Below are 23,419 nucleotides of genomic sequence, written 5' to 3' on the forward strand. Positions count from 1 at the left end.
TCTTACTCACACTCTGTCTGTCTTTCTCTTTCCATCTTCATCTACCCCCATCTTTCTCTGTGTGTAAATCTCTAACCCTCATTCACTAACCCTCCCTTCCCCCCTGTTCGATAGAATGGTTGATGTCGCTGCATCATCAGAGTATACAGGGAACAGAGATGAAGGGGATGAAGTGGAGAGCACTTGTTAACATTCTCTATTATGGGTAGTGACACCTCGTCTGAAGCTATTTACCCCATACTGAATAGGGGTGTACTGTGTCTTAAGATTTATTTATGCAGTTTTTGAGCAGTTTTATTTATTTTATTTTTATTTTTTCTATGGCATGGATACTTTTGAAAAATCACACCCGTGTGAAGTGAGGGGCGCTCTTATCATGATACATCATCGCATTCTGGCCAATCACAATTTGCGTCCTCACTTTTGTCTTCAATGTTTGTGTTTGTTTACACACTTTTGTCTTCAATGTTCAAACGCTCAAAGCTGGACATAGGAGGGGCTAGTGCCCCTCAAAAATATTATTTTATATCATATATTTCAGAGAGAATATTTTTTAGATGGGAGGTCTGCAGCCAAAATACATCATTTTTGAGGTCCTTGACATGAAAAGGTTTGAGAACCACTGTCATAGATATAGCTCATTAGACGACTAACGTCACAGTCTGATCACATGAAGTCTGGAATCCTCAGGATGCCACTGGAGCCACACGGTTCCTATGTGGATCCCCAGGTCCACATCCTCAGTGATGGAAAAAGTACTCGCATGTTTTACTTAAGTAAAAGTATCAATACCTGCAATATAGATATACTCTGTTACAAGTAAAAGTCAAGTATTGACATCAAAATTGACTTAAAGTACTAAAAGTAAAAGTACTCATTATGCAGAATATCTCATTTCAAGTTTTCGAATGTATAAAGATATTTAGAAAATACTAGATCAAAATCACAATTTTCAAATGGCCACAATACCAGTATATATTTCTGATATAATGTTTGCTTTGTAATAATAATCACAATCTACAAAGTAACTAGTAACTAAAGCTATGATGACTAAAACTAAGACTAAATATATTGTCAATTTCGTCAACAAATTAAAACTAGACTAAACTAACTAAATGTTAGGAAGGGACTAAAATGTGATTACAACTAAACTAAACAAAAATTTCCTGTCAAAATCAACACTGGACATGCGTACCTCTGACTCTTACGTGGACACTCTGGCTGTCCATCTTGTTGGGCTGGACCATCACCTTGCAGTTGTACTCGCCAGCGTCCACTTGCTGCACGTTGGACAGCTTTAGTGTACCGTTGTTCTCGAAGGCACGCTGTCTGTGGTTGAAGGGAAGCAACGCCGAGTTCTTGTACCACTTTATGGAGTAGTACGGGTAGCCAATCACACGGCAGTGCACAAAGGCATCCCGCCCGGCGATGGCCGTGATGTTTTTCATTGGCCGGATGCTGGCGCGGCCTGAGAAAAGTGACAGAGAGGGAGAGAGGGCTCTCTATAAACACATTTAATGGTGGTGGGATTTCATAAGATTACAGCACTAGAGCCATGTTTGTCTGTTTCGCTGTTTGGGCCTTTTGGTTTATATATATATCTTTAATTGCAAGTAAACAATTGCAATATGTATTTCTTGTTCTACGCAGCTGTCATTAACATCAATCTGCTATCATAAAGACCCACTGCTTTTGCTGATTACTGTATGTGCAAAGTGCTTCTTCTGCATAGAACTGATTGAATTTGAGCATAACTTGTGAGTGATGAGCATAATATACTATATAAGTTCTGAAATGTGCTAAAAGACTAAACTTTTTAGGTGGATAAGACTTAAAATGTTTACCTGTGCCAATAATACTTAAAACTCAGCTTTCACAGCTTGCTTACAAACACCTGGCATAATAATTGCCTGTCTCCTAAAATGAAAACATACAGTAATAATCGCTACAACATCACATGTGGAATCGTTCAGTATACTGCTAGAACACACACAGACATACACATACACACACATAGTGTACACCCACACCACCGCCACCCACCTGCACGCACACATGCACTGGTGCACCACACACACACACACACACACACACACACACACACACACACACACACACACACACACACACACACACACACACACACACACACACACACACACACACACACACACACACACACACACACACACACACACACACAGATCTCTAGGCGCACACAAGCAAGCTACAGATATGAATGTATTCATGCATACAGGATAAATATATTTTTCTTCAGGCTATTTACAAAGCGGCCCCATTTTGGAGCTCATTTCCAGATATGTCTATATGCAGCAAACCAGGATAATTGGTTTGACCTGAAAATGTGGGCACGTAGAAATAGCACAGTAATAATTTTGGAGAGAGCGAGGTTACAGTATCACAAATACACTAGAAGCAGGAAAATTGCACTGGTGCAGATCCATGTTATATATACACGCACGCACGCACGCACGCACGCACGCACGCACGCACGCACGCACGCACACACGCACACACGCACACACGCACACACGCACACACACACACACACACACACACACACACACACACACACACACACACACACACACACACACACACACACACAACCCTCCATAGAACAGAGGGAGGCTATACTATAATCAATGAATAAGGGAGACAAGTATTCATCACTAAAACATTACCTGGAACAAAACAAACAAACAAAACAAAACTCCCGAAACAAGTTCTATGATATTCAATTTATATTTAAGAATGAGTTAAACAAAAAAAGATGTGAAAGTGTGACCAATCCAGAGCAACATAAAGCTCTTCCCATGGGTTCCCAGAAGTCAGGGTTAGTATCACCATTCACCACAGTAGTGTTAGTACTACTATGTAAGGGATAATGTATGGCTGAGTGGTCATTGTTGATAGATAAATCACTGAGAGGGTGAGCGGAGGTGGTTCATACATAAGCCATACATTATCCCGCTTATTACACAGCTACTTACTTAAAGGGATAGTTCAGATTTTTTGAACTTAAGTTGTATGAAATACTTGCCATTAATATAGTGGTTGCAACTGTATTCATTGATTGCCCGAGTCCTGTGGTGGGAGTTCTGCTCTGGTTTTGGTGAAATATCAAGTAGTTCCGGTCATTTTGTGGGGGGCACTGGGGGCCACGCAGTAAAAGTAAATTAATCCACAAAACTAACGTAATTTGTATTGTTGACCTATTTCTAAAATATTAGTGCAACTTCCGTTCTTTTATTTACCCCTCTATCACACAGAACTATGTTTTTTGTGTCCATATCACTATGCCCAACAAATAGTTCCATGTGATAGAGGGGTCAAAGTTGAACGAAAGTCGCGCTAATATTTTAGAAATAGGTCAACAATACAAATTACGTTCGTTTTGTGGATTCATTTACTTTTACTGCGTGGCCCCAGTGCCCCCCACAAAATGACCGGAACTACTTAATATTGACCAAAACCAGAGCAGAACACCCACCATGGGACTCGGGCAATCAATTAATACAGTTGCAACCACTATATTAATGGCAAGTATTTCATACAACTTAAGTTCAAAAAATCTGAACTATCCCTTTAATACATAAATTAATAAATTAACCCAAAACACAACAAAACAAGGCATTTCCTTGCTTACGGTAATGAAAGTATTCCATAAGTGTCGTGCTGGCCGGCATCTGCCCAGCTGCAGCACAGTTTACAGTACATGGCTGTCATGTTGGAAACATCAGTAAATCAAGCGGGTGCAGCAGGTGCTCTGAAGTTTTGATTAGACATCGGTCTGTTAGCGGAGCAGTCATTATCTAACGCACCACTGAATTCGGCGATTGACCAATCAAAATCAAGTACTCAACCACACCATGTTAATACTACCCTGAGTAGTATCAGTACTGTATCACCCCAGTAGGGTAGTACCACTACTCAGGGATAATACTACCCTGAATAAATTAGCCTCCTGAGGACTTTATCTGAAACCAAGCCATAACAGCATATGGAAACAAATCCAGAACCGGTGAAAGACGTCAGCCGCTTGCTTCGTTCTTGTAGTTAAAAAAACAAAAAACAAAAAAAAGAAGATCCTTAAGATACACTCGTCACACACTGAGTCCATGGAACCAAACCAAGACCCAGCCGATGCCGTTAACACCAATCAACCACCAGTCAGACAGAAACAGAGACAGACAGAAACACAGACAGAAACACAGACAGACAGACAGACAGACAGACAGACAGACAGACAGACAGACAGACAGACAGACAGACAGACAGACAGACAGACAGACAGACAGACAGACAGACAGACACACAGACACACAGACACACAGACAGACAGGGTTATGTGTATTGTTGTTGTTGTTGGAGGAGCTGATTTGACAAGCACCTCTTACGTTTATTCGAGCCTGGTGGTGGACGGGCCCGGCTGAGTTGCTGCAGGTGCACCGGTACACGCCTCCGTCCTGCACCGCCGTGTGTGTGACGTTCAGCTGGCTGACCACGTGGCCCTCGTGCGTCTCGTAGTGGCCCAGGTGGTGCTGGCCGTCCTTGATGACCGGGTCGTCGTCCAGCGACCAGGTGCAGCCGGGCGGCGGCGTGCCCTTGACGTGGCACGCCAGGAAGACGGGCTCGTTGGGGTTCACCACCTTCTCGCTGAAGGAGGACAGGATCTTAGGAGTGCCATCTGTGTCGAGGAGGGGGGGGGGGGGCGGTAAGGGAAACATAAAGTGTTGCTGCATGTCTCAGGAGATACGGAAATTAAAAATGAAAGATACTTCTGAACACTTGCACTAGACAGGCGTAAAGGCTAAACTTATGTAATTTAGATATAGCATTTTATGTAGACATATAGGGCTCCATCTTGCGCCACCCTTATCCCTTACCCCTAAACTTATTTCCATTTAGCCATTTTTTACTATTTTGAAAATCATTTTAAAATAGTTAGATCTAATTAATAGATTAATAGCCGATCTACATCTACACGTTGTGAGCTTGTAGATCGGTTATTTTAACTATTTTAAAAGGTTTTTTAAAATAGTAAAAAATGGCAAATAAGTTTAGGGATAAGGGTTAAGGGGTGGCGCAAGATGTAGCCCATAGTGTATAGTGTATACTCATAGCTTTACTGTACAGTTTTGCTACTGTTAGGTTCTTAGCTTCCTTATATGATTCTTGATGACATTTTTTTATGTATTTGATGTATTACCATGTGTTGTTCTTGCTTACTGTAAATCGCTCTGGATTAAGAGCGTCTGCTATGCCTAAATTGTAAATTGTAAACACTGTGTTAACCACTTACATACTGTGCATCCTCTAGTCTATAGATCAAATCTCTCTCTCCCTCTCTTTTTAATTGCCGGTCTACAAGCTCACAACGCGTTGCTAGCCTAGAAAACAGACATATATCTTGTACGGTGAACTAGCATTTATTGAAATACGGTGGCCAGAAAGGGATAGGAGAGAGGAGTGCTAATTGGCGAGTCTTCAAATTATGCCAGGAAAAATGGAAAATGGTGTGAAGTTTTGACTGCATTATGGGACTTTATTCCACAGATTGGGAGCCAAGAGGTAGAATTCTAGTCGCGTCTGGTCAGTGATCAGGTCATCAAAGTAGGAGGAGAAAGGCACAGCCAGGCCACAGCAGGTATGATCCCATAGGATGGCCTGCTATCTTCTATCCCTGCAAAATGATCTTTGAGAAAGATGCTGAGCCCTTAAAGGCCCTGCACCTGGCTGCAACTGCACTCCGACCAATTTATTCGGATCCATGTAAAGTGGACATTTATTCTGATGCATGTAAAATGGCAATTTCTGCATGTGTGTCAGGAGATACGCAAATACAAAAACAGAAAGATTCAAAGTACTTCTAAACACGGTGTTGTCCACTTACATGTACTGTACACCCTCTAGTCTAGACCAAAGAGATTTAGGGCTTCTTTGCCATTTTTACTATTTTGGAAAAAAAATAATAGTTAAAATAGCCCATCTAAGCTCTCAACGTGATGATGTAGGTCGGCTAGTTGAACTATTCAAAAACTATTCACGAATAGCTAGTTTTGAAACTATTCAAAAATAGCTAATGTTTTGGGCACTTTATTTTATATTGTGATAACGTCCATAGTCTTTATTTTATATTGTGAACGTCCATAGTCTTTATTTTATATTGTGATAATGTCCATAGTCTTTATTTTATATTGTGATAACGTCCATAGTCTTTATTTTATATTGTGATAACGTCCATAGTCTTTCTACACGGAATACCTTTTTATATACAAACATTCAAACATTCTCATCTGGTCTATACTGGTACATGTTTGTTGTGGCTGGCAGATTTGTCTACCAGTCACTGCACACAGGATACTTATAGTATTATATAGTGCAATAAGGTCTTTGTACTATAGCGTGTTATCAAAACAGCTCCAATCTACATTCCTATCCCAGGTTGCCTTATGAATATGGATCCAGGCGAGCTTTATTTCCAGACTTAGAGAAAGGCCGGCCTGCTGCTGCGTGCTGATAACCCAGGCCTGTTCCACATGATTATAGATTATCAATATCCTCTGGCCACGGGAGACAGTTGCCCAAGCAACGCCACCAAGGTAAGCTATCGGAGTGTGTGTGTGTGTGTGTGTGTGTGTGTGTGTGTGTGCGTGCGTGCGTGCGTGCGTGCGTACGTGCGTGCGTGCGTGCCACGCATACGTGCGTGCGTGCGTGCGTGCGTGCGTGCGTGCGTGCGTGCGTGCGTGCGTGCGTGCGTGCGTGCGTGCGTGCGTGCGTGCGTGTGTGTGTGTGCAGTCTGATCCTTCTAATGGCGGCCTATGGCGCAGAGGCACAACAGTCCCTCATTAACACACACGCCCTGTATTGATCCTCAAGGCCCAAATGTGTTTCTGTGAAGTCACCACGTGTGTGCCCGGGCAGGCAGGCACGCAGGCACGCACACATGGAAGCAAGCAAGCACGCATGCACGCAAGCACGCACACACGCACGCACACACAAACGCACGCACAAATGCACGCACAAATGCACACTCCAACACTGGGCAGCTGTTACTGTGCAGCTGCCGACCTATGATACACATGACATGATACAAGGACGTTTTTTTTTTACATACTAGTCAATACGTTTGTGTAAAATAAAATAGCACACACAAACACGCAGCAGATGCACACAAATGTTAAGTTATCTATGCTATCTAACATATGCCTCTATATGCTAAACATATTTTATAAAACTTTATAAAACTTCTATTGTTTTGTGATCGTCTGTTTCTAGCCCAATTTGGTAGTCTGTTCCTGTTGCCTGCATGTTCAGCTAATCTTTTTTATCGTTATCAACATATCCACCCGACAGAGACGTGAGTACTGGAAAAAAATAAAAGTTGTCTTCCATGTCCAAGTTATAGCCCATCTTCCCTTGCATTTGGAAGTCTAACTAGAATACAGGCTTATTTGGTTACAAAAATGTTTAGTTGTAGCCTATATTCCATCGCGCATCGTGCATCATTGTGCCTTTCCTCCGGAAACTGGCTGTGGTGCCGGTGAACAGCGGGGGATGTCGGTGCGGTGTGCATTGTCATTGATTTGATACTTCAAAGAGTGGCGGAGCCTACATTAATGTATAGTATGTAGCTATACTATTCTGATAAACATTAATTCTGTGTATTTCGGGTTGGGTGTGTAGATCATCACAACTGTATTTCAGCCTTTAAAGCCGTTGTATAAATAAATAATTAAATTAATTAATTAAAACTGGAGGATTTTTTTTTTGACTCTGAGACTGCTATACTCGACTCGGTCTCGACCCCCAAAGACTCTAGACTCGACTCGGACTCGACCCCAAAGACTCCAGACTCGACTCGTGGGCATCTCTGGCCGATACTATCTGCCTTAGGTTGTGACCAGGCTTTTCTCTTCGCAGATGAGTAAGGCTGGGACCGATCTCTTCTCATAGTCCCTCCCTAACATTTTAGTCTAGTTATTATTGGTTGACGAAATTGTCAGTATATTTTGTCTTAATTTTAGTCATCGTAGCTTCGTTCTTATTCCGTTTTCATTTAGGTTTCCTCAGTGAAAAAAGGTAGTCGACGGACATTCGTCATTCAGTCGACAAAATCAACGCTACCACACAACACAACAACTCCCACCCGCCTTACCTTCCAGGATGACCTGCACAAAGTCCTGCGCGGACATCTTGCCCTTCCTGGCGAAGCACTGGTAGGCTCCGCCGTCGCTCTTGGCCATGCCCTCCATGACGAGGTTCTCACGGTTGGACCCGGTGATGCGTACGTTGTTGCTGGGGTAGATGATCTCTCCATTGCGGTACCAGGACAGCTCGTACTCATCGGACCCACTCACGCTGCAGGACAGCGACACCTTGCTCCCCACGCTGCCCTTCACCTTCCGAGGACTCACCCCCACTTTCAGCGGCTCTGTATGCCAACCACAGCAATGGAAATAATTATTGTCAAATATTTAAAGGTAGGGTAAGTGATTTTCTTTTGTTCAAATAAGTATATTGTGATAGTAGGCTACTCATGCTATAGAGTGTTTGTTCAGTAACAGGAGTCTCCAGCTTTTTATTAAACAGATTTTCAGGTCGGGATACTGATTTTATCCAATCAGGATAGTAGAATGCAGTCAGGATACAGATTAAACAAGTGGAATTGTAAGTGAAATTGTAAATGAGTAGACAAAATTGGAACTGGAACACGCTGATAAATGGCTACTCTCTACTGATTGGCTGAAACTTTGTCACGTACCTGAAAATGTATTTTCTGTTTAGTAAAAAGCTGGAGAGACAGGGAGACCCCTGTTACTGAACAAACACTATAGCAATGATCAGAATATAGTGAGTTTACCTTTAAACAAAAAACGTTTTATTTTAACCAAAAATATAACTTACCCTATACCTTCAATTTAGGTATTTTGTTTACATTACATTACATTAATATTATATAATTTACTGCCGGGTGTTTTTAAGTAAATGAACACCCTATACTTGAACATACTACAGCGTCACTCAAAGTAGCAGATCCACAAGCTCTAAAGCGAAGCGACACGTTTTACCCTCTCTGATTGAAATTAATTGTTCATTTAACCAGTGCATGGTGTGAAGTAACTAAGTACATTTACGTAACTAGTCTGTAGTCAAGTACAATTTGGAGGTATTTGTACTTTACTTGAGTATTTCATTTGCCAGTACTTTTACTTCTACTCCACTACATCTCAGGGGCAAATATTGTACCTTTACTCCACTACATACTGTAGCCTACTTTGTAGATTTTTGTAGATTTTGATTATTATTACAAAACATACACCTAGAACGCCCAGGGGTATTGGTAACCATTAAATCAGGACACCCAGCGATTTGTTTCTTCAGGGCCTATTTCAAGGTTGCTCCGCGCCATTTTGGAAGTAGCTTGAAGTAGCTATAGCCAAAACACCCCCGAGGGGATCGACAACAACGGGTTGATTATGATTACTTCTAACGCGACTAGTGATGGGACTGCGATGGTCCGTCAAAAACATAATCTTTGGTTAGAATTGGACAGATTGATTTAGATCAAGAGTTATTTACGTTTGAAGATTTTTCCTCTCATCCACTAAAATGGAGGGAGACCACTTTGGATGACGTCCCAACCGGAAATGACATTGAATGTTGCTCAATCGACGCTCCCAGCCTGTGGAGCGGTGCGCTCGGTAGGGATATCATTAATGGTCCGTCCTGTGATAAATCTTCGTCCTGGGCGACGAGCAGGATTATTTGATATAGGACGGAGACCTCCGTTTATGCGGCTCGGAGTGTTAACCATGCGACGCATTATGAGCTTGTAGGTCTGCTATTTTCAAAAGAGTTTTATACATTTGAAACGAAAACTTGAAATGAGACATTCTGCATAAAGAGTACTTTCTACTTGTTTTGCTACTTTGTAAATATTGATGCCAATACTTTTATACTTTTACAAGTACATTTTGAATTTGGGATTTTACTTCTATATTTCAGTATCGATTTAAGTAATCAACTTAAGTAAAACATTTGAGTACTTTTTCCACCAAAAACATAACCACACAGGGTTAAATCATATTCTCATGTATGTAGCCTACTAATATTTTCACTTTCTGAGTGAGGACTGACCACCGTCACCTTCTTAAAGGGAAACACTGGGTTCACTGCTAAAATCTAAAATATCTAAAACCACATATTACACACATAAAGACCCCCAGGAAAGTGTTCTAAAACTTCTAAACGTCATTAACATATATTATTTTGCAAAAAGGGTGAAGTGTCCCTTTAACATAATGATACATTTTTGAGGAAAATTATATTTTTGCAGCTTTTCACGAGTCTCCTAATTGAAAAGGATCATGCTGTTCCCACCCCTTTTTATTACAATCTCAAGAGTGTGATTTAGGCCATATTTTTGCCTAAATCACAGTCAAAATAGAAACCTAATCACCTGACTTACTGTAGGCCACACAAAGTCAACAATTCAAAAATCAGAAGTAATTTAATCCTCTTATGTTACATAAGTTGTATAATGTTAAATATATGACAGACAGTGTTATCATAATTTGTTTTATATGAGTTTTTTTCCCCGCTATTTTCTGAAAATGGTAATTATGACATAAACCATTATTTTAAGAAGGTGACTAAATGAAACCAAATGGTTCCTTATGAGTCCATTTGGTACATTCTCAGAGTTAAATTAACACTGAGGAGTTTTACAGTGTAATGAACAGGCTTCCTGGGCATACAGCAGTGAGTCCCCCCAGTGGTCCTTGAGGGGGTTCCAGAGTCCCCCCAGTGGTCCTTGAGGGGGTTCCAGAGTCCCCCCAGTGGTCCTTGAGGGGGTTCCAGTGTCCCCCCAGTGGTCCTTGAGGGGGTTCCAGAGTCCCCCCAGTGGTCCTTGAGGGGGTTCCAGTGTCCCCCCAGTGGTCCTTGAGGGGGTTCCAGAGTCCCCCCAGTGGTCCTTGAGGGGGTTCCAGAGTCCCCCCAGTGGTCCTTGAGGGGGTTCCAGTGTCCCCCCAGTGGTCCTTGAGGGGGTTCCAGAGTCCCCCCAGTGGTCCTTGAGGGGGTTCCAGTGTCCCCCCAGTGGTCCTTGAGGGGGTTCCAGAGTCCCCCCAGTGGTCCTTGAGGGGGTTCCAGAGTCCCCCCAGTGGTCCTTGAGGGGGTTCCAGAGTCCCCCCAGTGGTCCTTGAGGGGGTTCCAGAGTCCCCCCAGTGGTCCTTGAGGGGGTTCCAGTCCCCCCAGTGGTCCTTGAGGGGGTTCCAGAGTCCCCCCAGTGGTCCTTGAGGGGGTTCCAGAGTCCCCCCAGTGGTCCTTGAGGGGGTTCCAGAGGGATTCTCTTATCCTTAACCCATTTAGACCCGAGTTAAAAAACATTCACTTTGAAAGAATATATATTCAAAGATTTGCACCACATTTTTACGATTTTTCAAAAATAGCAGACCTACAAGCTCGTAGCGCGCCACTCGGTGGCGCGCTACGAGCTTGTACATCTGCTATTTTTCAATAGCTAAATTATAACATAATGTTTAAAACACCAAAAGGGGTTCCCGCCCCAAAATGGGTTTTAATAAGAAAAAAAGTTAAAATGTGGAGATTGGAGATGCCCGACAGCAACGATAAGGAAGATTTACCACGACAACAGACAGACATCATCAGCATAACCGGCACACACACACATACGCAAACCCGCACGCACGCACGCACGCACGCACGCACGCACGCACGCACACACGCACACACACGTGCACGCGTCAGTCCTCGTTAACACTCACGTTTGACGAGCAGCAGCCCCATGACTTCAGCGTTGCCGTAGCTGTTCCACACCTCGCAGACGTACGTCCCGGCATCGCTGGGCTGCACGCTGTCTATCAGCAGCCCTGTGATGGTCTGCCGGAAGCGGCTGTCGGGCTCCAGGGGACTGTTGTCCTTCAGCCAGCGGTACTTGGGCCCCGGGTAGCCCGACGCCTTGCAGGGCAGCTCCAGGCGCTTGTTGATCGTCACCTCGCGACGATCGAAGCCGTCCAGGATGCCCGGCTCGGCGTTGGTGGGATCTATCAGAGGACCATGAGAGGAGAGGAGAGGAGAGGAGAGGAGAGGAGAGGAGAGGAGAGGAGAGGAGAGGAGAGGAGAGGAGAGGAGAGGAGAGGAGAGGAGAGGACCATTTTTTGATATTCTTGTGTGGTTCAATAATACATTTTGAACATGTGTTCAGGATGGGATCTCCTATATTCCTTGTGAAAAAGCCAGAAAAGCCAAACGAGAATAAATAAAATAATACATTTTCAAAGAACTGTGGAAACGATGTACGTATAGCATTCCTGTTTAGTCCCTCATCTATTACAGCGGTGCATGGGAAGTACATTTACTTAAGTAATGTACTCTGTAATCTTGACGTAGTTTTACTTATTTCTACTTTACTTGACTAATTCCAATTTACAATCCTTCTACTTGTACATTTTGATATTATCACAAAACTGGAGGTTATGCAATAACCGTGGTTATATCACAAAACATACATTACCCAGCCCTACACAATTCAGCCATTTGAAAATGGACGATCTACAATGCGACACATTGTGAAAGATCTTTATACATTTTTTACATTTGAAAACATGTGAAATGGAATATCCTGTATAATGAGTATAACTTTCTACTTTTGGTACTTTAGGTACATTCCGGCCATTTACTTATAATGGAGTTATTTCTACATTGCAGTATTGATACTTTTACTTAAGTAAAAAACTAAAACATTTGAGTAGTTTTTCCACCACTGGTTACAGCTATCTGTTTGTGTATGTAGGCCAGGGCGTGCCCTACATACAATAAATACCATACCATTATTTCCCTGGGTGTGCAGTTGTGTTGTTATTGTTATCTATGCCAGGCCAAAGGCTGGGGACAAAAATTGCTGTATGCTTTCACTCCTGCATGTGTTGCCTGCGTGCGTGCGTGCGTGCGTGCGTGCGTGCGTGTGTGCGTGCTGATCATGACGTTAAACTGCTCCGTTGTAACTACCTGTAAATGTAGTGGGTGCAGATTTAAGATGCATTTGCAACCTCTGTGGACTGTGTGCTTCAACAACATCGTAAGCTTGCATACTACAAGGCACTGCTGGAGTATACCGACAGCCAGTGCTGCTTGGTGGCCCTTCCCATGAGCAGCAACCGGGAAGAGAGGACCTGGCCTTCTAGCGGTGTGTCTGTCCGCTGTCGGAACAACAGTGGGTGGATTTTGGGCCCATAGGATCAGCCACGCTACAGAGAATGATATGACACCGGGCGGCAATGCAGGAGTGGACTGGGAAATAGTTTCTGGTGTCCAGCCTGGGACATACCCGCGGACTGGTTGTTGGAGGGGGTTTCAAACTAAGGATGCCTACACTACTTGTGCCCATGATGGAATGCTGGATGACATGCTTGTTGTATCGTGACTGAGGACATATGCCTTCATGATTTTGTAGATGTAACTCCTGAACTATTTATGTCCTTGTATGCAATTTCCTCTGTGTGGGTGGGGTTCCCAAAAAGCCTGCGACCATCCCAAAATAATCTATTTTAACTATAGATAATATTAATAATAATAATAATAATAATCATATTTTAACTGGGGACCCCCTGACAAGCACTTGGAATTGTAGTCATTATATTTAGTTTGACTCAGTTCCACAGATATATTTCCCACAATATTTATTGTAGGAAATATCCGATATAGAAGCTCACAACTTGTGAGCTTGTAGATCGGCTATTTTCACAATGCCTCTTTCTTACGTAATATTTGACAATTTGGTATTAAAGGGGTCTTAAAGTCATTCAATTATCACTTTAGAAATGTGCAGATACCCTGTACACACTTATACTGTGTGTTGGTTTGTTGGCAACAAAACTAAAATACTCATGTAGCCTCGGCCGGGAGGCGAACCCGGGTTCCCCATTCCACAGGCACGAACGTTACCAGTCGACTAAAGAGCCATGGCCCAATGGGCGAGTAGCAACGCAGCACCGCATAGCCTATACACTCATGCAGAATGTCCCAGATTGTCCCATTTCAAATGTATACAAATCTTTTGATTGTAGATTGGCTATTTTCTACTTTTTAATTTTTATCCCACGATTTTGCAACCCAGTGTCAATTATCTAATGTAATCCATGGGCGCTACACTTCCTCTGCCAACCTGGGGGGGGGCAGCGGACTGACCTCATGCTTCCTTCTATGCATGAGGAGTCCAATCTGCTTCTTTTCACCTGACAGGGGAGAGTTACACCGGCCGGACGTAGCACGTGGAAGGAACACGTCCGACCAGTTCCTTTCCCCTCCATCAGGCACCCCGGCTGGCCAGGGGGAGGTAGTTTAGAGACCAGGATTACTGCATGTTTTTTGTGAGGGTATACCTACCCTAGGGGACACGGGGAGAACATGCAAACTCCACACAGAAAGGCCCTTTCACCAACCCCGCCTCCGGTATGGGCACTGGTGACGCGGAGGAGGGAACACGCCCACAGCATCCCCAGCGGGAATCGAACTGAGGAACTTGATTGGCTATTTTCAAATAGCTGAAATGTATATACTGTAGAGCTCAAAGCCAGAAGCTGATAATGTGCAGGGGGCAGCTTTCACGCATGTAGACTCGTGCAGTACACTAACCCCTTCAGCCGAGTGTTTCCCATATGCATTATTGTGTGGTGGCCCGCACCACACAATAATGCATATGGGGGAAACACTCGGGCTGAAGTGGTTAGTGTATGTTTTGTAATAATAATCAAAATCTACAGTAACTAACGTTTTCAAATAAATGTAGTGGAGTAAAAGTACAATATTTTGATCTGAGATGTAGTGGAATATAGAAGTAAAAAGTATTGGAAACTGTAAACACTCAAGTAAAGTACCAGTGCAGTACTTAAGTAAATGTACTTCTAGTTACTTTCCACCACTGCCCATGCACCAGTACTGACCTGACACGATGAGGCGGGCGGCGTTGCTCTGCCGACTCTCGCCGGTGTAGCGGTGTCGCGTGGTGCAGCGGTAGTTGTTCAGCCCATCCTCGGGCAGGACGTCCAGGATGTACAAGGCTCCCGTGGATGTGATGAGATATCTCTGTCCTGGAAGCAGATAAGGGTGGGAAGAGGAGCAGAAGAGGGGAGGAGGAGGAGGTTCAGTGTGTCTGATTCACATGTCATTGTATACAAAGTATGATATAGAACAGGGGTTTTCAACTGATTTTGACCCATGGGACCACCATTCTGACTAAGAGCAACATGGGGACCACCACTATTGTGTAGGGTGGGCTCAAAGATATGGAAACAAAAAAATGATGTGAGCTTACCATGATCACAATATCTTTAATCATATTCAAGGGCTTTTGGAGAGAATTGACTCCAGACTCTAGGGAAGGGGTGTGTGTGTGTGTGTGTGTGTGTGTGTGTGTGTGTGTGTGTGTGTGTGTGTGTGTGTGTGTGTGTGTGTGTGTGTGTGTGTGTGTGTGTATACAGCTGATGCTCGTTATGCATCAAGGCAATTGTATTTCTGCACTGCACTGTCAAATAAGCCTATATCTGGCTTTTGTTCAAGCCTTGTTCAAGCTGTTAATAATCATGAGTTTTATAAATAAAGCACTTTTAAACTGAAGATGATGGCCAATGTTAATAATTGAAAAAATATATATAGAAGATCTACGAGCACATGAAGCGTTGACTACACGTTTGAGCTTGTACTAGCTTGACTAGTTTTAGGTGTGCTGTCGCTCTCTTATGCTGTGGCGTCTCCTTCGGGTGGAAGCTGTTACTTTTCAGGATTGAGGATTCAAATAAAAAGAAAATAGCAAAAGTAGTAGACCGACAAGCTGGTGGCGCTGCATTTCGAGCTTGTGGATCTGCTACTTTCGATGCTTGCTACGTTGTAGCTGTGATCAAGTAGGCATGGGGGCGTTCATTTACGGAAAACACAAAATGTTAGAATATGGAGATAAGAGGTTTCTGCCCGGCAGCAACGATAATATAGTGCCTAGGAATCCAAAGGGAACACTTTAAACTGTAGACTTGGGGCATTCAGCTGGTGCTCTTATCTAGGTCGATATGCCATGGGTGCCGCGGTAGAGGAACATTAAATGCATACATTGCAAACATGATAAGCAACAGATAGTAAGGAGTGCATGTATCAAAGCCACAGTGTCCAATGTAAGTTAACACACATTCACTGTGTCTGTTCAGAGGCCCCGGGATGCTACAACACGTCAGCTTGCATAATGACGAATATGCATAACTTTAACTTTCAAACATGAATGCAAATGACCTGCATTTTAAAAGGACGTAGCCCTTGACTATAGCGTTTACAGTCCATTTGTGCTGCAGCCGCATTTCCTGGTTCTAGTGAGCTAGCTGGGGGCCCACCACTGTACTGGAGGAAGCCAATCTGTCCTGGGCTGTCACCACTGGTACACGACATGCTGTAATATTATATTAATTCCGTAGATCAAACTGGGCTGAGTGGGGTTGTCAACATCTATAAGGAGAGAAACGTTCCTTGGCGCCATCATATGCATGCCCGCATTCCCGCGGGAGCAGATTGATGTCAAAACTGATCGAAAAAGCAATTTACAGGAGATTGTCTTCACCGTGCGGTGGTGAGCATGCTAAAGTCCCATGCATACTTTGTCGCACGCCACCGGTGTCTCACTCAGAATAGCCGATCTGCAAGCTCACAACGCGTTGTGGATGCGACACGTTGAGAGCTTGTAGATCTGCTATTCTCGGTCGTTCTCGGCGAGCAACATCGTTGCTCACTGAGACCGAAAAGACGTTGGTGATCTTAGGGGCCCAAAGCAGCCCGAACAAACATCTCTCCAATTCTGTATTGAAAGTCCTTGAATTAAGCAACTATAGGGAACAATAGTGAACTGGAGCAATAAGAGTAACAAAATGTATAACAAAAACATCGACGCTATATACAATATCAATTGGCATCCAGCTTGGAGTGATTAGGCTACTTGTGCATGTATATCTTCATCTTTCATGTTCTTGTCTATGTTTTACAATTATTATTTACCACTATAACCCTATAACTATGAAGGGAAAGAAGCAGATCTACAAGCTGGGATTGTACTGTAGCTTGACTATTTCAGAAATAATAAATAGCCTACATTGAAAAAGGCTTAATAAAATCGGTCTCAAGTGGTTAAGATCACAGTAGCTTGTGTTGGAATATCAGTGGGCTGAAAAGAAGATGATCCTCGTCCCCCTCACCTCTTCTCAAATAAACAGCATCAACATCACACTGATAAATCCTACTGTATGTATAGTATTCTGCTCTGCTATACTTAATGCTACGAGGCTCTCACTGAAATGTACAGTACAGTACACGCTTCAAGCTCAGAAGAAATGTTGCTGGGCAGAACTGTCTGATTACTGGCACAGCACAAACCTAGTATACATACAGTATACCTATACACGAACTGTGGGAACAAGCAATGGAAAATAATCAATCAGGTTTACCTAAATTACATTTCGTTGAAACCCTAGATTCCATGTTAACATTGACATCACGATGTTAGACCGTTTTAATATTACACTTGAGATTACTGCAGTTTAAAAGAGGCAAAGCATGCATAATATGCTTACATTTGATATATGCATTTTGTACCGATTACACAATGAAAGAAAATCAACCTTGTGGGGGTTAAGCAAATAGCGGGAATGCGGGGTGTGTGTGGGGGGGTTATAGAGGAACAGAGTGCAGCTATTGTGAGGATTTGACCTAGATAGAACCAACAACAGAGTCCACCAGTTTGATATCCTGAAGGGGTTTCACTGGTTTACATGCAGCGCTCTGAGACAGCCTGCACAACCAGCAAGTGGAATCCATAAAGAGAGGAAGGTGTGTGTGTGTGTGTGTGTGTGTGTGTGTGTGTGTGTGTGTGTGTGTGTGTGTGTGTGTGTGTGTGTGTGTGTGTGTGTGCGCGCGTGCGCGCGCGCACGTGTATATGTGCGTGTGCATGTGCGTGTGTGTGTGTGTGACTGTGTGTGTGTGTGTGTGTGTGTGTGTGTGTGTGTGTGTGTGTGTGTGTGTATGTGTTCAAATGTGTGAAGCATAATACTGTAGTATTATGTCCCAGTGTGTGAGATTGGTGCACCATTTACCACTGTTAATTTAAGTGTATGTATTTAACCCTGAGAGTTACACTACAAATGATTGTAATGTTCTTTTTTTTTTTAAATATATTAATACGGTTATGGAAAGAACATACTGTACACTCATGTTAACTATTGTTACTCTGCCTATGTACTAAACCATATATATTATGTTAACATAATTATGCATATTACATTTGGCATACATCATAGGGACAGGCACACGTCTACATTAATTCCGGAGAACATAAATTCCACTATACTAGAATTATATGTACAGTATACTGTACATAAAAAACAACAACAGGAAAAAGAAGAAAATCACACGCCGCTACATTCAAAAAATAAACCACTGCACGTCTCAGCTAGCCTGAAGTAACAACACCATTTCAGCGCTTGTGTTTCAAAGCTGACCAGTAGTCCCACATTGCTGCTCTTTTATTTCTATTTCCCCCTTAGCTCTCTCCTCCCCTCCGGCTTCCTCTCCATTTTGTTTCTGTACTACTGGTCCTCTGAAACCTCAGTCTGGAGTCCATCTTGAGTGAGAGACAAAATGCTATTTCTCTCTCCAGCCACTGCGAGCTGCAGTATATACTGCAATTTTCTCTCTCCTCCATGCTCCTTGAATGGCTTTTAAGACGTGTGTTGTGAGGGGACCAACAAACCCACCGTATGTGTCACAATGCGACACGTTGTGAGCTTGTGCATTTGTCAGTAGAGCTGATATTTTAGTTGGGGAAATATTTGGAAGCTTTAGGGATACCAGGTTAATGTGATTAATATACCACAACATTAACTAAATTGTTATTATTATCGAACATAAATCAAACATATCAGACAGACAGGAGGTGTTATGACACAGTGAATGCAGACATACAGACAGACAGACAGACAGACAGACAGACAGACAGACAGACAGACAGACAGACAGACAGACAGACAGACAGACAGACAGACAGACAGACAGACAGACGGTACGTGTTGTAACACAGTGAATGTAGCTTCATGAGGGCGACAGATAAAATGACAGCTATAATTGTGTTGAAGGAAACACATTGCATTGTCTCTATCTCTCCCTTTAGTCCCCCCCCCTCTCTTTAATTCTTTCGGTTTGTCTGAACCACTCCTTAATTCGTTCTTTTCATATTCTGCTGTGCATTGCAGATATGAAGGAACAAACTAGCGTCCCTGGCATTCCACATTCATAAATGTTATTTCAGTCAGCACACGCAGTAACGGTCCCTGAACATGAACATCATGACAAATATATTGCCTGATGTAAGCAGTGGTGGAAACTGAAAAGTAACTAAGTACATTTCCTAAAGCACTGCACTTAAGTACAGTTTTGAGGTATTTGTACTATATCCAATATCCAATACTTTTACTCCACTACATCTCAGATCCGAACATTTTACTTTTACTCTTTAGTTACTAGTTACTTTGAAGATTTTGATTATTATTAGAAAACATACATTAACCACTTCAACCCTATATCCATTTTGGCCATTTGAAAATAGCTGATCTACAAGCTCACAATGTGTTGCGGTGTGAGCTTGTAGATCTGCTATTTTCAAAGATTTGTATACAATTGAAAACTTGAAACGGAACATTCTGCACAATGTGTACTTTTACTTTTGCCAATACTTTTGGACTTTTACTCTTGATACCTTTTCCACCACTGCTGTCGGACAGAAATCATGCATACCAAAACCGTTACTTTTCAGGAAATGTAATGGGGACGTCATATTGTCTCTTTATTGTTAATGGTATTTAATGTTTGTGTTGGCACTGTTTGTTTTACATCACCATTACATCACCTAATCAACATGAGTTAGACTTTAATAGCGCCCCTCACTTCACACGGGTGTGTTTTTTTATGTTGTGTTTATATGCTTAGAAGATTTAGATATATATTAGGATAAATTTGCACAACTGTAAAGACGAAACGGAAGTGGGGAGGAGGCTTAACTTCTGCTTTATCGCTTGCTCATAATAATCAGATGTTCCGTTCTCCTGCAGACTGTATGACGGAAGCATTTGAAAATTGCGAGAAAAACGCGAAACTAGAGTCATATAGTGACATGCCTATAAACCTATAAGGGCGAATTGGGTTTGTTTATATGCCTGAGTGATGTGGCCGTGGTCCGCCTGCCCGCCGGCCAATTTTAATATAGGATAGCAAAAATAGCAGATTGTGTAGATACGCTATTTTTGCTACTTTTGTGTCATATGACAACATTTGAAATACATAAAAAGGTACAATATGGAGAAAGGCGGTTCTCTGCCTAACAGCGACAATGAAACCTCTGTTGAAGTAGCACACAGTATAATTCAAACAGCCAAATGGTAGTCGCATTGAAAATACCCTTATTATTGTCAGACACCGAAGCCCCCCCCCCCCGTTCCCTCCGACCATCTACAGGTACAATGTGAATTGAAAAAAGCACTACTCTCCTAGCTCTCCACCAGACGCACTTTATCTAATCACCGCCACTTTGCGAGAAACACAATCTAATAACTGCAGCGAGCTTTCAAACTCAGCAGGCTAAATAAGCCCAGACATACGGTATAGATGAGCCATATTATGAGTCACATTATCCCTCATGGTTTCATGAGGGGCTATGAAGTCACAGAATTGCCATTAATAGATGTCTTTAGCAAGAAAATGGAGGCCGGGGCAAACCTTGCTTCACCACCATCGCACTGAACAAATGGCAGGATATGACACTGCTTTCCACGTCTCAGCACAGTAGTTAGTCAGCAGTAGTTGAGTTCCACAGGACAATGGCTGGGTTTCCCGAACGCATTTAGTGTAAGACTTGTAGTGCCGCACATGCTCAGATACCCCAATGGTAGTACCGTTGCGTGGCACATCTATGCACGGAATGTCTATGTTCACAGGCTTCTGTGTGCGGCCTAGAGGGAATCTGAGCATGTGCGGCACTACAAGTCTTACACTAAATGCGTTCGGGAAACCCATGCCATTGTCATTTAGCATGCTGATATTGTTTAGGTGCTACCTGCCAAGTAATGTTGTGGAAAATATATATGAATGAATATGAAGACAGAAAATAACCCCCCTTTACTTGAATCTTCATAGAGAAGCAATGAGAATATTATAATATTACATGTATAGAGCCCCAAACGATGAGTGCAATATGTGTGCTCCTCTTGAAATGGACTAAAGGCTTCATTTACATACAGTATTAATTTATTGGATTCAATAACATTATTTTCACTATGAAATGTGTATAATCATTTGAAATAAGTGACAGTACTTGACAAATAAAATCAGGCCTTTTGCATTTACGGTTGTTTGCCTTGCATCTACAAGTCAGGGACAAGCTGACTACATTCAAACTTGATAGTTGCTAAGTGTACTTTATTACACAAGACATAACAATTAAAGAAACCTTGATTGATTTAAATACTATCCAATCTCATTGTCTCTGTATGCTATACTTTTCAGGATTGTTACTTTACAGGAACTGTTACTTTTCAAAAATAGCAAAAGTAGCACATCTACAAGCTCAAAATGTGTCGCTTCATGTCGTGTTTCGAGTGTGTGGAAATGCTACTTTTGATGCTTTTGTGTGATGCTGTAGTGTGATCAACTAGGTCATTCATTTACGGAAAAAAACCAACAACACAAACACAAAAAGTTGGAGATAAAGAGGTGTCTGCCCGACAACAACAATGTCAGATTGTGTATCTTTAATGCTCCTCAGACACAGTGCTTCAAGAGTTAGGAGTGGGCAGGTGGCGGTGACTCAGTTCTAATTCTTTAAAGGGGGATGTTAGGAGCCTGGCTTTACGGTGCACTGTGACTCAGACAGTAAGAGAGACCTAGTTTTGGAAGGGTCACCAGAGACAGAGAGATGATGGATGGTCCTGTGAATGTTCTAGGGCTGTGTGGTAACTTCTCTGGCCCAGTTCAGCTCTCCCATGTGAGTACAGACTTCTATTAATACCAACTACAGACAGCTGTCTATACCACACTTTACAGTACATGATGATGAAAGTCATTGGCTCTCAAACATTTTCATATCTAGGATCCTCAAATTGATACATATTTTGCACCCCCATTTGAAATAAAAATGTACCTTTATCCCAATTAAGTGCTTATGGAGAAAACCATATCGGGAGAAGTTAGGGAGTGTCTTGCTCCAAGGACACTTCGACACGAACCATGGCTAGGGATCGAACTGGGAACCTTCTGTTCACCATCCGGACGCTTTACCAGCGATCCCGAACTCTCCCTAGATTAGTGTCAAATTGTCCTTGAGCAAGACACTGCTAACTGCTCCTGATGAGTAGGTTGGTGCCTTGCATTGGTTTCCTCTTCCAAGTGTGTGTGTGTGTGTGTGTGTGTGTGTGTGTGTGTGTGTGTGTGTGTGTGTGTGTGTGTGTGTGTGTGTGTGTGTGTGTGTGTGTGTGTGTGGTAAATGCAAATCTGAGAACCCATCGTCGAAAGAATAAATAAAGGAAAAACAGCACCCTCTTTTCCTTTGAATTTGATGCGAGTCAACAGTCTGTCTCAAGAGACCAATAAGGACAAGGTAAATGTAATGCACACTGTAAAACGCTTTGGATAAAGGCACTATTATGCACGAACACCCCTGATTTTATGCTAGTGGTTAGTAATGTTTAATGTTTACCAAATTGAAAGGATAATAATTCTATTTTTATTGCAAAAATGTGAAGTATATGGGCCACGTACTGCCGTTATACTGGCCTGATGAGTAGCGTGGGTTTAACCCATTTTGGGCTGGAACCTCTTTTGGCGTTAGCATCATGTTATGCTTTATAAAAAAAATAGCAGATCTACAAGCTCATAGCGCGCCGTGGCGCGCTACGAGCTTGTAGGTCTGCTATTTTTGAAAAATCGAAGAACGATTCATAGCTTTTTCAGAAAACTGTGTAGAAATGTAGAAGACATTTTTAGAATCTGATCTCAGGTCAAAAAGTGGTTAAACTGTCATTTTGCTGTGTTTACTTTGAGAACCACTGGTGTAGTTGAACCTCTATGCCGGAAAATATAGATCCCTGATCGCTGTCCTACTGTACCGTATTATTTTAGATAATATAGATCCCTGATCGCTGTCCTACTGTACCGTATTATTTTAGATAATATAGATCCCTGATCGCTGTCCTACTGTACCGTATTATTTTAGATAATATAGATCCCTGATCGAAGTCCTACTGTACCGTATTATTTTAAATAATATAGATCCCTGATCGAAGTCCTACTGTACCGTATT

At 42.5% G+C, this 23,419-nt stretch overlaps 1 protein-coding gene across 2 annotated transcripts in view; it reads right to left on the minus strand.

The window, feature by feature from the left end:
• The window catches only part of dscamb (Down syndrome cell adhesion molecule b), a gene marked incomplete at its 5' end in the record, with an annotated part of 234,817 nt that overhangs the window by 81,922 nt on the left and 129,476 nt on the right, over positions 1-23,419 (minus strand). For both annotated transcript variants that reach the window (XM_079515045.1, XM_079515044.1), the window contains 5 exons: positions 1,196-1,468; positions 4,415-4,711; positions 8,183-8,458; positions 11,811-12,089; positions 14,988-15,134. In XM_079515045.1, coding sequence (XP_079371171.1) covers positions 1,196-1,468; positions 4,415-4,711; positions 8,183-8,458; positions 11,811-12,089; positions 14,988-15,134 — 1,272 coding nt within the window. The remainder of the gene's footprint in view (positions 1-1,195; positions 1,469-4,414; positions 4,712-8,182; positions 8,459-11,810; positions 12,090-14,987; positions 15,135-23,419) is intronic.

Source organism: Electrona antarctica, assembly GCF_951216825.1.
Source record: "Electrona antarctica genome assembly, chromosome: 11".
NCBI lineage: Eukaryota > Metazoa > Chordata > Actinopteri > Myctophiformes > Myctophidae > Electrona > Electrona antarctica.